Source organism: Chiloscyllium plagiosum, chromosome 21 (genome assembly GCF_004010195.1).
Source record: "Chiloscyllium plagiosum isolate BGI_BamShark_2017 chromosome 21, ASM401019v2, whole genome shotgun sequence".
NCBI classification, from domain to species: domain Eukaryota; kingdom Metazoa; phylum Chordata; class Chondrichthyes; order Orectolobiformes; family Hemiscylliidae; genus Chiloscyllium; species Chiloscyllium plagiosum.
The window spans coordinates 52601448-52614861 of record NC_057730.1 but is presented as its reverse complement, the minus strand read 5'-3'; the positions used below and the strand labels follow the sequence as shown (position 1 = coordinate 52614861).

Below are 13414 nucleotides of genomic sequence, written 5' to 3'. Positions count from 1 at the left end.
CCCATTGTACTCTATGCTACTCTCTCCCCACCCCCACCCTCCCCTAGCTTATCTCTCCACGCTTCAGGCTCTCTGCCTTTATTCCTGATGAAGGGCTTTTGCCCGAAACGTCGATTTTGCTGAAGCTCCTCGATGCTGCCTGAACTGCTGTGCTCTTCCAGCACCATTGATCCAGAATCTGGTTTCCAGCATCTGCAGTCATTGTTTTTACCATTTGTTAAATAATCCTGAGTGGACAAGGGCAGAAGTCACATGACACCAGGTTATAGCCCAACAGGGTTTATTTGAAACCACAAGCTTTTGGAGCACCGCTCCTTCATCAAGAGATGAAAGCTTGTGATTTCAAATAACCCTGTTGGACTATATCCTGGTATCATATGACTTCTGATGTTATCCATGTCAGTCCAACACCGGCACTTCCACGTTGATCCTGAGTGTGCACAGGATTATGCTGATAATTAGTGTAGGATTGTCTGTCTGGCTCACAGTATGATATGCTTACATATACTGGAATCTCTGCATATCAGTACACGGAGCCCTGTAATTTGCAGACAGGAAGGACATATGCAAGCACTCAAATCAGGCCCTTCCTGAAGAAGGGCCTGTGCCCGAAACGTCGAATCTCCTGTTCCCTGGATGCTGCCTGACCTGCTGTGCTGTTCCAGCAATAAAGTTTCAACCAAGCACTCAAATCAACAAAATAGGTGACAGTCATTTTCTGGTTCATTTCTCAGGGCAATACCTTGATCAATTGGAATTGACCTGCCTGGCTTCACATTGAAACAAACCTTGGCAGTTAACTGTCAGTTGTTATCTAACTGGTGCATTCTCTGGTAGCACCTGTACCAATCAGATTCCAATTGCCAATCAGTCAGCACTCTCCTCTCATACAGTGTAAAATGTTGTTTCCCCTTTGCATTGGTATTTATTTCAAATTGGCCTGATATGTGCAAGATGAAAAGTCTCAACAAAATGTTCCTTTTCTTCAGCAATGATACAATAATATGTTTAGTTTTGTGGAAGATTAGAGATAAAGAAGTAAGATTATGACCTGAATATGACCTTCATTCTCTTGTAGTTGTTCCAGTGTTTACTATTGTCATCCTTTATATAACCGGATATGGAATTTGAGAATGGGTGATTTCTGAGTTGTAACTAGATCTATAAGATGTCATACCTGAAACATCTGAAGTATAGAGTAGGCTGCACGTTCCATAAAGTGTTGCATGTTTTGTTAGTATTTTACAACTTCATAATTCAAATAAGTGTGGAAAAGAACGAAGGAAACTGGTCAATTATTGAAAGCATTGACTAAGATCATTCAGTTGACTTTTAAATACTGTGATGCTGTCCAATTTAGCCATTTCCTAATTACCTTAGAGTGTAAAGTGATTAAAATATTTGATTGAAATTAGTGCAGTCCTAATGACCCTAACTTTACAACTTTCTGTTATGTGATAGAGATTTCGCCCATTGTAAAAGAAGAATCATTGCCTGCTACCAAGATGAGAGCCGTGGTAGCCAACATCTCCTCTTTGCCAGTGAATGCAGCATTGTCTCGACCACCACCTCAAGTTCAGATGGCACCTCCTCCACTGTCCCTTAAATCAGCAAATGATCTCACAGTTGGTTCAGAAAATCAACTTGAGGCCTTTCTGGATGGCACATTGTCATCTGGTGCCGATATTCCTCAAATGGCAATGAGCCAAGAGGGCTCAGACTCTCTTCCTGTAATGGAGGATCTTCAGAATGATCTACTGAATACATCCAGCATTCTAGACCAGCATCATTCTGCCATGGACACCTGTGATATGCATTTCAATGCAGAAAATTCTTGCCTGAACTTGGACCTTCCAGACACTAATTTGGACAATATGGATTGGCTGGATCTGACGATGCCGGCATCCACTACAGGACTCACTCCCATTAGTAGTGCTGCTCATAGTGTGTTTTCCACTGACTTTCTGGATGGTCATGATCTTCAGCTACATTGGGAGTAATACAACCGGGCTCTTGGTGGTACCCAAACAAAATCTATATGCTCTCTTAGTGTTGTGTGTCAGTCATCTAGTAATGGCTAGTACTCTAATGTAGTAACAAAACAAGCCAAGTTGAGATTCTCTGGTCCAGTCCACTTTATTGTCTCTAGATGGAAGAGTGGGCAGTGGCAAAATGTGATGATTCAGGGCAAACTGACAATCCTACAGTCTGGCCGTTTTGTGGCTTTGTATTTTTATGTAATGTTTTCTTTGGTGTCACTGGCAATTACTGTTCTGCTGAAATGAAGATTGAAATTGAAGAGAATTTCTTCTTCATGCAAGTGAACTTTCCCACAGGGTGGTCTGAGCCAAAATGCATGGTATTGTGAAGTTTATTACACTGGCTGGTTCAGTGACTTCTTTTTATCAGTCTGGGTGAACTATTCCATTCTTTCGAATGCAGAAATGTTTTGAACTAGTTCATCCTTTCCTACTTTGTACATTTTACTTCAGTGCTCTTTTCATCCATGTCTTCAACCATTTTATTACACTAAGGTGGTGTGTCCAGGGCAAAAACTACCCAGTTTAGAATCACCATGGCTTCAGAACCTGTGGTAAATTTTGGATGTAGTTGGATCACTATTAGTTCTGAAAAGCCATGTATGAAACAAATGTCAGCCAGAGGCTTTTCTCTTATTTCAGGCAAGTAACTTTTTATTGGAATATGTACATTTCAGTACCAATTAATAAGCCTGTAGTACATTGTCTCTTATCAGTCCACCTGTCAATTTTGTAACTGATTGTCTCCTTCATTATACAAAGATGGACAAGGGGCTTGAAGCTCTGTAACTGTTAAAGCAAGCCCTCAAAAAGAAGAATGATTAGCATGAGTTATTCTGATGCCAAACATGTTCCCATGCCACTTTTTGTTAAATTTGGATCAGATCCTTTAGTTAAACAGGAGAAAAGGTTTAACTTGTGTATTTTTTTAATGTAAGACTGAGCCCATTTAATTATTTTTGGAGGCTGTTCCAAACTGCACCAGTTATGAGAATTCAACAGTGCTAACATAATATATTCTTTCATAATTTGCAAAATGCCAGCGCAGAGTTTGAACCAGTAGTTTTTAAAGGCCATCTTTTTGAAAATATATTGAGAGAGCTGTGTTCAGCCATTTAAAAATTTAAGGTATTCATGTTACTGCTGTGTGATATCCCCCTAATCAAGCTGCTTCCTGGTTCTGCTCCTTCCTCAAGAACAGGACTTGCCAAACACTTAATGAATGGAAACAGTTTAATGATAGAATGTGTCTTATTTAAAGGGAATGATTTCACTTACCAACCAAAGGGTTTAAAATGTAGAAAGTGAAGATTTGTATTCAAAGAAAGACAATAATGTTAAAATTAAAGCGGGGCTAAGCATTTTGAGAGGGAAATTGAATTGTCTATATTTTACAAGTGAATTAAGTTAATAAATGTATAAATTGAACAGAAATCATTGCCTTTGCAGTACAGATAGTACAGTACAAGCCATTTAACTTCAGATGAATCAGCACTTAACAGAATGTGAATGGTTAGTTGATGTTATGCCGTCCAGTCTACCCTCAATAATGATTTGTGAATCTGATGGTTAATTTTAGATAATTTGGGATTGCTTTCTCTTCTGAGGTGTGGTGCAATCCAGTTTAAAAGTCACGAATTTGGAGTTTGAACGTAAGTGTGTTTGAAAGTTACTTAACTATGGCTAGTCCCAGATGAAGCCCATTCAATTTGTTTGCAGGGAGGTGATCTTTGAAGGATTGTTGATTCAGCCCATTGTTGAATATTTATTATAGTCCACTTTAGTGGTTCTTGATGGGAGTTTGGCTAAGCAAAATATTACAGAGCAGATTGAAAGCCAAATGTTTCCAAAAATGTCTTGTCAGAATAACACTGATTACATAATTGGCTTTTCTGTATTTTTGCACAGCTGCTGAAAATTAAGATTAGCAATGTGCCAAAAAACAATATTTCAGAAGTAGGAACAGAACAAAAAAACCCAGCAGCATCAAATTATTATGGTAGCTGATAGTCTTTTCTCATTTTGTCCAGCTTGCAACTTGCTTGAAAGTTTCTTCAGAAGTAAGGTTTCTTTCAACCTTGGGAGAGTGTAAATTAATTTTACACTGAGATAGAGTGTAAGGAGTCTTGCTGATAGATGGACACGTTGGACTGAATTTTGTGGCATGGTTCGTGATCCCAACTTTGGCTCAGTTCTGGGTCAGGAACTTTAGCAGGTGGTCAGGCACAAAGATTTTACTTTGGATGTGGCTGTCAGTTTCCAGCATCTGTCGATGTGTTTGTCAGTAGGAATAGCAGCAGTGGGGCTTGGGTGCTGCTTCAGTAGGACTGCAGCAAGAGCCTAGATCCTCAAGCTTTCTGCTTGAGGACGGCTAAGCTGACAAATTACTAAAACACTCCAAATGTTTTGCATCTCAGTCGTACCAGGTGCAGACAATTCCAACAATATTCAAAATCAGAGTATGGAGAGAAATACGTTTGGGACTAAATATGTTATGAACCCAGCCCAACAGAATTCCATCGATATTTGCACATTCTTTTCCCCTTACTTTCAAATTCATTTCCGTGGCTCTGGGAGAATGCAGTGCATCACAACAGAATAGGCAACATTATTCAGACAGCTGTAGTAGATCCCAGGATCTGCACAAGAATACTTGGAAATGTATCATTGCCTGGTAAAGGACAACAGGCTCAAAGAATTGTTTTTTTTTTGAAAGAAATATGAAGGGATCTTATATTTTTGTGCCAGAATATATTTTCTAGTTGTTGATAGATTAATTTCCCAAATTCAGTGACATTGAAAAGATCATATACTCGGTTTATTATTTTAGAATTATGAATGGACCTTTGTTTTGAAAGGGTTATAGTGTTTAACTATTTGTGAAAACAAAGAATAGAGCAGACTGTCTATTCCTAAATTAAATTACTCAACATTAAATCCAATACAATAGAAATCTAATTAGATTTTCGTTGCTAACAGTTGATTTTTGTGAATAAGGCAGTTTCACTTATTGAACTGCACTGAAATACTTAACTTTTGCCAAGTGGAAGCCAATAATGAAAAATAAACCTTCACGTGGTAAATGGAATGAAGTATATATTTTACAAAATAATCGGTTTCAGAATTGTATGGTTGGGGAAATCAAAGGGTAGGGTAGACTAGACTTGTCTTTGATCTGGGAATGTAAACTTTCGATAATCGAAAGAGTTACCAAAGAGAGAAACTAGCTTTACTCCTGAATAAGTTATGAGTACACCTCCACAGTAAATCACCTTCTAAAGTCGACATTATTGGCAAGTTTACATTTTGTAGGAGATGCTTTTGATGACCGTCTGTGTCTTGGCATCTCAATTTCTGTTGGTGACAAGACTCCAAAATCTTGTACATTTACCACAGGTTATTTTGTATAGTATTTGGGGGTCCAGGAAAAATGTAATATGTGTGGTGTTCTTCTATATCAAACCATGATGCCTTTGTAATCACTATTTGCACCTGTGAGAAATTCCATATCATGTTCAAATACTGTTTGTTTTGCACATTTGTATATATGTAATGCATATTTTTATATGTGTGAGTACATTTATCTGCAAAAGCCTTGTAAATATTAGCAATGTTGTAGTTACTGATGATATGTATCTCAGCAATTTTGCATTACTGCTGGTTTCAATAAAATGTTAATGTCCTATGATCTTCATTCTGGTACAAATTTCAGGTCTGCTTTAGATATTTTTGAGTAATGTGGGTAATTCCTCACATTTTACTTACTGTGATTGATTAACTTCTGAGAGTTGATCTCCACCTAACTGTCACGTCGCCACTTGACATCCAGTTCAGGAAGCTGTGTGGCTAGAGAAAAGAATGTGCTCTTAATGGACGTAGACAGCTTGTTACAATCATGTATCAGTTTAGACCTGATGGACCTTCATTGCAAGATAAAGTCAGTTCTGTGGTGGTGATGCCAACAAATAAATATGAAATATACTAGCAACTGGTGTGAGGCCAGAGTATTACAGAGGAACACGTGGCTATTTAGCTTATCATGTCCATGTGGACTCTCTGCAAGACCAGCTCAGCCAGTTCTGCTCTTCTCCCCACTCTCTGTAGAGCTGCAGATTTTGTTATTCAGTTGCTTATCTAATAGGTCTATGCAAGACAAAAATTCCAAGGATCACTGTTATGCCCCACATCCAATATCTGATCAACACAAGCCAGTGACGGGCCCTGGAAGTACATTGTGACCATAGAGAAGTTCCAGAGGCCAGCCTTCAATTTGACCAAAGGCAGAGTGATGTCTCAAACTCCAGGGTGAAGCAATAAATTGAGGGATGAAGTCAGACCAGCTAAGAAGGAACTAAAACTGTACAACTTCCGCAGGTAAAAATAAATTCATTTTCCCATCCCAAGTGTAAAAGATGCCTATTTGCTTACATCATCGAAGTATATTGATAAATAAAAAGGGAAATTTGGATAGGCAATACACAATAAATTCAAGGATAGCTTTTCCTTTAGGAGCACACTTTGGGAAAGAAAGTTAACAAACTGAAGATTTTGAAAGCTCTTGTCATTTTTGTCTGAACCAGTAGCAAAAGGTAAAGCCTGCACTGAAGCATAGTTTTGTTTGCCATTTTCTGGTAAAACACTAGAAATTATTCACAAATAGTCAATGTTTCTTTTGCTATGTCTGTTGACTCTTTGTTCATTAAGTTTTTTCTGGTAAAAGCAATCCAGTGCATATCACTTGATACTTCCACAGTTGTAAGCGAAGTGGGGCTTTTGATGATTGCATCTTTCAGTATTGACAGCAGGACCTGAAGGACTCTGCTTTCAACAGCGGTTCAATGAATCGATTGACATGACCAATGCAACCCAGCTGATTTTTGTCCTTAAAACCATGTGTATAGAAATAAGAGGACCTTCTCATTCTTCTCTCCCTTAAAGAGAGAACAAGGAGTAAGGACATGTATGAAGAAGCCAAAAGGCATATGCTTGAGAAAAATATTCCAATCAAGGAATTGGTTTCCAGCATAACTGATCGTGCTTCAACCAGGTTTGGTGCAAATGTGGCCTTTGTCACATTTTTCACAAATGATCACTTGTTAAGCGGAAGGAGGCTTATGTGTTGATGAGACAAAATGGTTCAAATGAGGCGACGGAGAGTTACAGATCAGCCAGGAAGGATTTAAAGAAAAGTTAAGAAGAGCAAAGAGAGGACATGAGCAGATAGAATAAAGGAGAACCCTAAAGCTTTCTATAGGTATGTGAGGAATAAAAGGATGATTAGGGTAGGAATAGGGCCAGTCAAAGGCACAAGTGGGAAGTGGAGTGTGGACCCTGTGGAGATCGGAGAGGTGCTAAACGAACATTTCTCATTGGTTTTCACTCAAGAAAAGGAGAATATTGAAGAGGAGAAGAATGAGATACGAGATATTAGACTAGAAAGGATTGAGGTTAGTTACAAAGAAGTGAATTCTAGAAGGAGTGAAAGTAGACAAGTCTGCCTGGGCCGGATGGGATTTATCCGAGGATTCTCTGGCAAGCTAGGCAGGAGATAGTGGAGTCGTTATTGTCTACAGGTTTAGTACCAGAGGACTGGAGGATTGCAATGTGCCCTTGTTCAAGAAGGGTGGTAGAAATGACCCAGGTAATTTTAGGCCAGTGAGCCTTACGTCTGTTGTAGGAAAGGTTTTGGAAAGGATTATAAGAGATACTAGCAAGCAACAATTTGATTGCAGATAGTCAACATGGTTTCGTCAAGGGCAAGTCATGTCTCACAAACCTCATTGAGTTTTTTGAGAAGGTGACCAAGTATGTAGATGAGGGTAGGGCAGTTGACGTGTAAAGCCTTTGATAAGGTTCAACATGGTAGGCTGTTGGAGAAAATGCAGAGGCATAGGATTGAGGGGGATTTAGCAGTTTGGACTGGAAACTGGCTTTCTGAAAGAAGGCAGCCAGTGGTGATTGATGGAAAATATTCAGTCTGGAGTCCAGTTACTAGTGGTGTGCCACAAGGATCTGTTTTTGCACCACTACTGTTTGTCATTTTTATAAATGACTGACGCAGGCATAGGTGGATGGATTAGTAAATTTGTAGGTGACACTAAAGTCAGTGGAGTGGTGGACGGTGGAAGAATGTTACAGGTTGCAGGGCGACTTGGATAAACTGCAGAATTGGGTTGAAAGATGGCAAATGGAGTTCAATGCAGATAAATGAGAGGTGATTTACTTTGGGAAGAATAACAGGAAGGCAGAGTACTGGGTCAGTGGAAAGATTCTTGGTATTGGATCTTGGAGTCCAAAGTTGCCATCCAGGTTGATAGCGCTGTTGAGAAAGCATACGGTATGTTAGGTTTTATTGGTAGAAGGATTGAGTTCCAGAGCCATAATGTCATGCTGCAATTATACAAAATGCTAGTATGGCCACTAGAGTGTGGAATGCCTTACCTGCCAATGTAGGTAACTCAGCCACATCAGGAAGATTTAATCAATCCTTGGATAAGCACACGGTTGATGATTGAATAGTGTCGGGGGAATGAACTTACAATAGTTCACAGGTCGGCGCAACATTGAGGGCGGAAGGGCCTGTTCTGTGCTGTGTTGTTCTGTTCTATATTATAACCTGAGGTCCCCTTGGTCAATTGTTACAGTGTAATCTGCCAGTAAACGTTAGCAAGTTAGAACTTTTCTTGTATATGAAAATTATGATTGTAAATTTGTTTTAAGAAAGAGCCCTTCAGCTCCACCTGTTAATTCCTTACTTGATGACCTAATATTCCATGTTGCTGAGAGATAGGTAAGAGAAGAGAAGGTCCAGCAAAGATTTTGAGATCAGAGGCCTGAAATTGTCATGCTCCTTTGTCATCCTGTCCCCCCACCCCCAGTCGAAGCAGAACACTCTGAGACACAGTATAGCTTTACCTCCTTCATCTTTATTCTGGGCCCTGGAGGGAGAGAGAATAATCACTCGTCTGCAGGGACATGAGTTATCGGTCTTCTCTGGAATAGCAGTTTCTCAATTAACTATTAACCATTTTACAGGGATGAGAATCCAGATAAGGCAACATACATATTAATTGGGTGACCGTTACAATCAATGAGTATCAATAGCAAAGACCAAGCTCTTTACTGTTATACAATGAATGTTCTTAACCTTATTAACTGGATTCATACGATGGATATTTTTCCCCTTGATAGCTGACCTTGCAGACCAAATGCTTCCAATATTGTTAAATGGCTCTACATAATGACTGCTTTTCCAGCTTAACCCATTACCCTTGCCTCAAGCACCCCATTGTTAACTAAGTTCTTGTCTGATCTGAGTCATGCTCAGCTGAAACTCTTGTTTCACAAAACGCAGAACTTAACTCTTTCCCTGCCTGCTTATACCCGATACACACTCCTTCCCTCCTTTTATCATTTCAGTAGTTAAGCAGGTTATTGACACAGAGCATATAATGATTTGTAACAACAATTACTAGTCCATTACACTAAATAGTGTGAAGAATGCTCCCAGGCGTAAAAACAATTCAGTAAACATTTTAAATCCACAGTTCTTAGTGACCACTCCATCCCCTCCAAGTCAAGTGGAAACGAGCCAGTCCTCCCAAATCCCCTTTCGTAAAGTCCAACCTGAAAACAAAATTCAGTCTGTTCTTGCATCACTCCTTGGAGAAATCTGATTTCTTGGATAAGGGCAGTTAAACACTTGACAAAACTGATGTGATTTCTATCTTTGCAGAGATGCTTCAGATGGAGGATACCTGCGCATTTGAGAGTGAAGTGCAGCAGCAGGGAAGGTGAATGTAACTCCTGCTCTGCTGTTAAATGTAACAAGCCAGCCACTGTTGTGATGTTATTCTGATCGGTGAACCTTCATATCCCTTAAATGATTGAAAGACAAGGTAAAGCTACTGGGATATCATAGCAATTACGGAAACATGGCTCAGGGATGGGCAAGACTGGCAGCTTAATGTTCCAGGATACAAATGCTACAGGAAGGATAGAAAGGGAGGCAAAAGAGGAGGGGGAGTGGCATTTTTGATAAGGGATAGCAATACAGCTGTGCTGAGGGACGATATTCCCGGAAATACATCCAGGGAAGTTATTTGGGTGGAACTGAGAAATAAGAAAGAGATGATCACCTTTTTGGGATTGTATTATAGACCCCCCAATAGTCAGCAGGAAATTGAAAAACAAACTTGTAAAGAGATCTCAGCTATCTGTAAGAATAATAGAGTAGTTATGGTAGGGGATTTTAACTTTCCAAACATCGACTGGGACAGCCATATTGTTAAAGGTTTAGATGGAGAGGAATTTCTTAAGTGTGTACAAGACAATTTTCTGATTCAGTTTGTGGATGTACCTACTAGAGAAGGTGCAAAACCTGACCTACTCTTGGGAAATAAGGCAGGGCAGGTGACTGAGGTGTCAGTGGGGGAGCACTTTGGGGCCAGCAACCATAATTCTATTAGTTTTAAAATAATGATGGAAAAGGATAGACCAGATCTAAAAGTTGAAGTTCTAAATTGGAGAAAGGCCAATTTTGACGGTATTAGGCAAAAAATTTCAAAAGCTGATTAGAGGCAGATGTTCGCAGGTAAAGGGACGGCTGGAAAATGGGAAGCCTCCAGAAATGAGATAACAAGAATCCAGAGAAAGTATATTCCCGTCAGGGTGAAAGGAAGGCTGGTAGCTTTAGGGAATGCTGGATGACTCAAGAAATTGAGGGTTTGTTTAAGAAAAAGAAGGAAGCATATGTCAGGTACAGACAGGATAGATCGAGTGAATCCTTAGAAGAGTATAAAGGAAGTAGGAGTATACTTAAGAGGGAAATCAGGAGGGCAAAGCGGGGACATGAGATAGCTTTGGCAAATGGAATTAAGAAGAATCCAAAGGGGTTTTACAAATATATTAAGGACAAAAGGATAACAAGGGAGAGAACAGGACCCCTCAAAGATCAGCAAAGCAGCCTTTGTGTGGAGCCACAGAAAATGGGGGAGCTACTAAATGAATGTTGTGGTTCTGTTCACCGAGCTGGAAATTTGTTACAGACGTTTCGTCCCCTGTCTAGGTGACATCCTCAGTGCTTGGGAGCCTCCTGTGAAGCGCTTCTGTGATGTTTCCTCCGGCATTTATAGTGGTTTGTATAAATGCCGGAGGAAACATCACAGAAGCGCTTCACAGGAGGCTCCCAAGCACTGAGGATGTCACCTAGACAGGGGACGAAACGTCTGCAACACAAATTCCCAGCTCGGCGAACAGAGCCTCACCAACGAGCACCCGAGCTACAAATCTTCTCTCAAACTTTGAATACTAAATGAATATTTTGTATCAACATTTACTGTGGAAAAGGATATGGAAGATATAGACTGTCGGGAAATAGATGGTGACATCTTGCAAAATGTCCAGATTACAGAGGAGGAAGTGCTGGATGTCTTGAAACGGTTAAAAGTGGATAAATCCCCAGGACCTGATCAGGTGTACCCGAGAACTCTGGGGAAACTAGAGAAGTGATTGCTGGGCCTCTTGCTGAGATATTTGTATCATCAATAGTCACAGGTGAGGTGCCAGAAGACTGGAGGTTGGCAAACGTGCCACTGTTTAAGAAGGGTGGTAAGGTCAAGCCAGGGAACTATAGACCAGTGTGCCTGACCTCAGTGGTGGACAAGTTGTTGGAGGGAATCCTGAGGGACAGGATGTACAAGTATTTGGAAAGGCAAGGACTGATTCGGGATAGTCAACATGGCTTTGTGCGTGGGAAATCATGTCTCACAAACTTGGAGATTTTTGATGAAGTAACAAAGAAGATTGATGAGGGCAGAGTGGTAGATGTGATCTATATGGACTATAATGCGTTCGACAAGGTTCCCCATGGGAGACTGATTAGCAAGGTTAGATCTCATGGAATACAGGGAGAACTAGCCATTTGGATACAGAACTGGCTCAAAGGTAGAAGACAGAGGGTGGTGGTGGTGGAGGGTTGTTTTTCAGACTGGAGTGTGACCAGTGGAGTGCCACAAGGATCGGTGCTGGGTCCTCTACTTTTTGTCGATTACATAAATGATTTGGATGCGAGCATGAGGTACAGTTAGTAAGTTTGCAGATGACACCAAAATTGGAGGTGTAGTGGACAGTGAAGAGGGTTACCTCAGATTACAACAGAATCTGGACCAGATGGGCCAATGGGCTGAGAAGTGGCATAAGACCATAAGACATAGGAGCAGAAGTAAGGCCATTCGGCCCATTTAGCGTCCCAGCCTCCACTGCACTCTGCGGCAATGAATTCCACAGGCCCACCACACTAGCACTTCCAGATCCCTTTGCACTTTGGCTTTATGAATTTTCTCACCGTTTAGAAAGTAGTCCATACTTGTATTCTTTTTTCCAAAGTGCAAGACCTCGCATTTGCTCACATTGAATTCCATCAGCCATTTCCTGGACCACTCTTCCAAACTGTCTAGATCCTTCTGCAGCCTCCCCACTTCCTCAGTACTACCTGCCTGTCCACCTAACTTCGTATCATCGGCAAACTTCGCTAGAATGCCCCCAGTCCCTTCATCCACATCATTAATATAAAATATATGCTTTGGCACTGTTCTGAAGAACATCAACAGCAACATCCTGGGACTGAAATAAATGACCTCCAATAATCATAATCATCTTTCTTAGTGTTAGGGTTGACTAACCAATGTGCTGTTTTGCCCGATTCTCATTAACTTTGATTTTCTTAGTTTTCCTTGATGCCACATTCACTCCATTGCTGCCTTGATGTCAATGGCATTCATCCTCATCACCCCTCTTGAGTTCAGGTCTTTTGTTCATGTTTGGATCAAGGCTCGAATTAGTTCAGCAATTGAGTATTCCAAACCAGGTATCAGTGGCATGGTTATTCTTTTTTCTGCTTGATAGCACTGAATTGCATCTTCTAAAACTAATCATTAGAATAGACTCATGGGGCGACAATTGTTTGGGCTGAATTTGTCCTGCTTTTTATGGACAGGACATAGCGAGTCAATTTTCAACTTTGGTACTTGCCAGTGTTGCAGCTGTATTGGAACAGGAGAAGGACTCTCAACCTCATTGCAGATGGGAACATCTGAAGAACCTCCTCATTTTGTTCATTGTCAGTTGTCCACAATCATTCAAAACTAGATTGTCGGGACGACTGAGCTTTGAATCTGATCCTTTGCCATTGTTATCACTTAACTCTACATATTGCAGTACTCCAGTGAAGCTCAGTGCAAGCTATAAGAACAACATCTCATTTTCTGCTTGGGGCCCCTGCACGGTGGCACAGTGGTTAGCACTGCTGCCTCACAGCGCCTGAGACCCGGGTTCAATTCCCGCCTCAGGCGACTGACTGTGTGGAGTTTGCACGT

General features: G+C 40.6%; 1 protein-coding gene across 9 annotated transcripts in view; it reads left to right on the top strand.

Moving 5' to 3' along the window:
* Positions 1–5728, top strand: part of mrtfba (myocardin related transcription factor Ba) — a 238705-nt gene extending 232977 nt beyond the window's left edge. For 8 of the 9 annotated variants that reach the window (XM_043712098.1, XM_043712100.1, XM_043712101.1 and 5 more), the window contains one exon: positions 1462–5728. In XM_043712098.1, coding sequence (XP_043568033.1) covers positions 1462–2000 — 539 coding nt within the window. In that variant the 3' untranslated portion in view covers positions 2001–5728. The remainder of the gene's footprint in view (positions 1–1461) is intronic. The other variant, XM_043712107.1, reaches the window with a different exon arrangement.
* The last annotated feature ends 7686 nt before the right edge of the window (positions 5729–13414 follow it).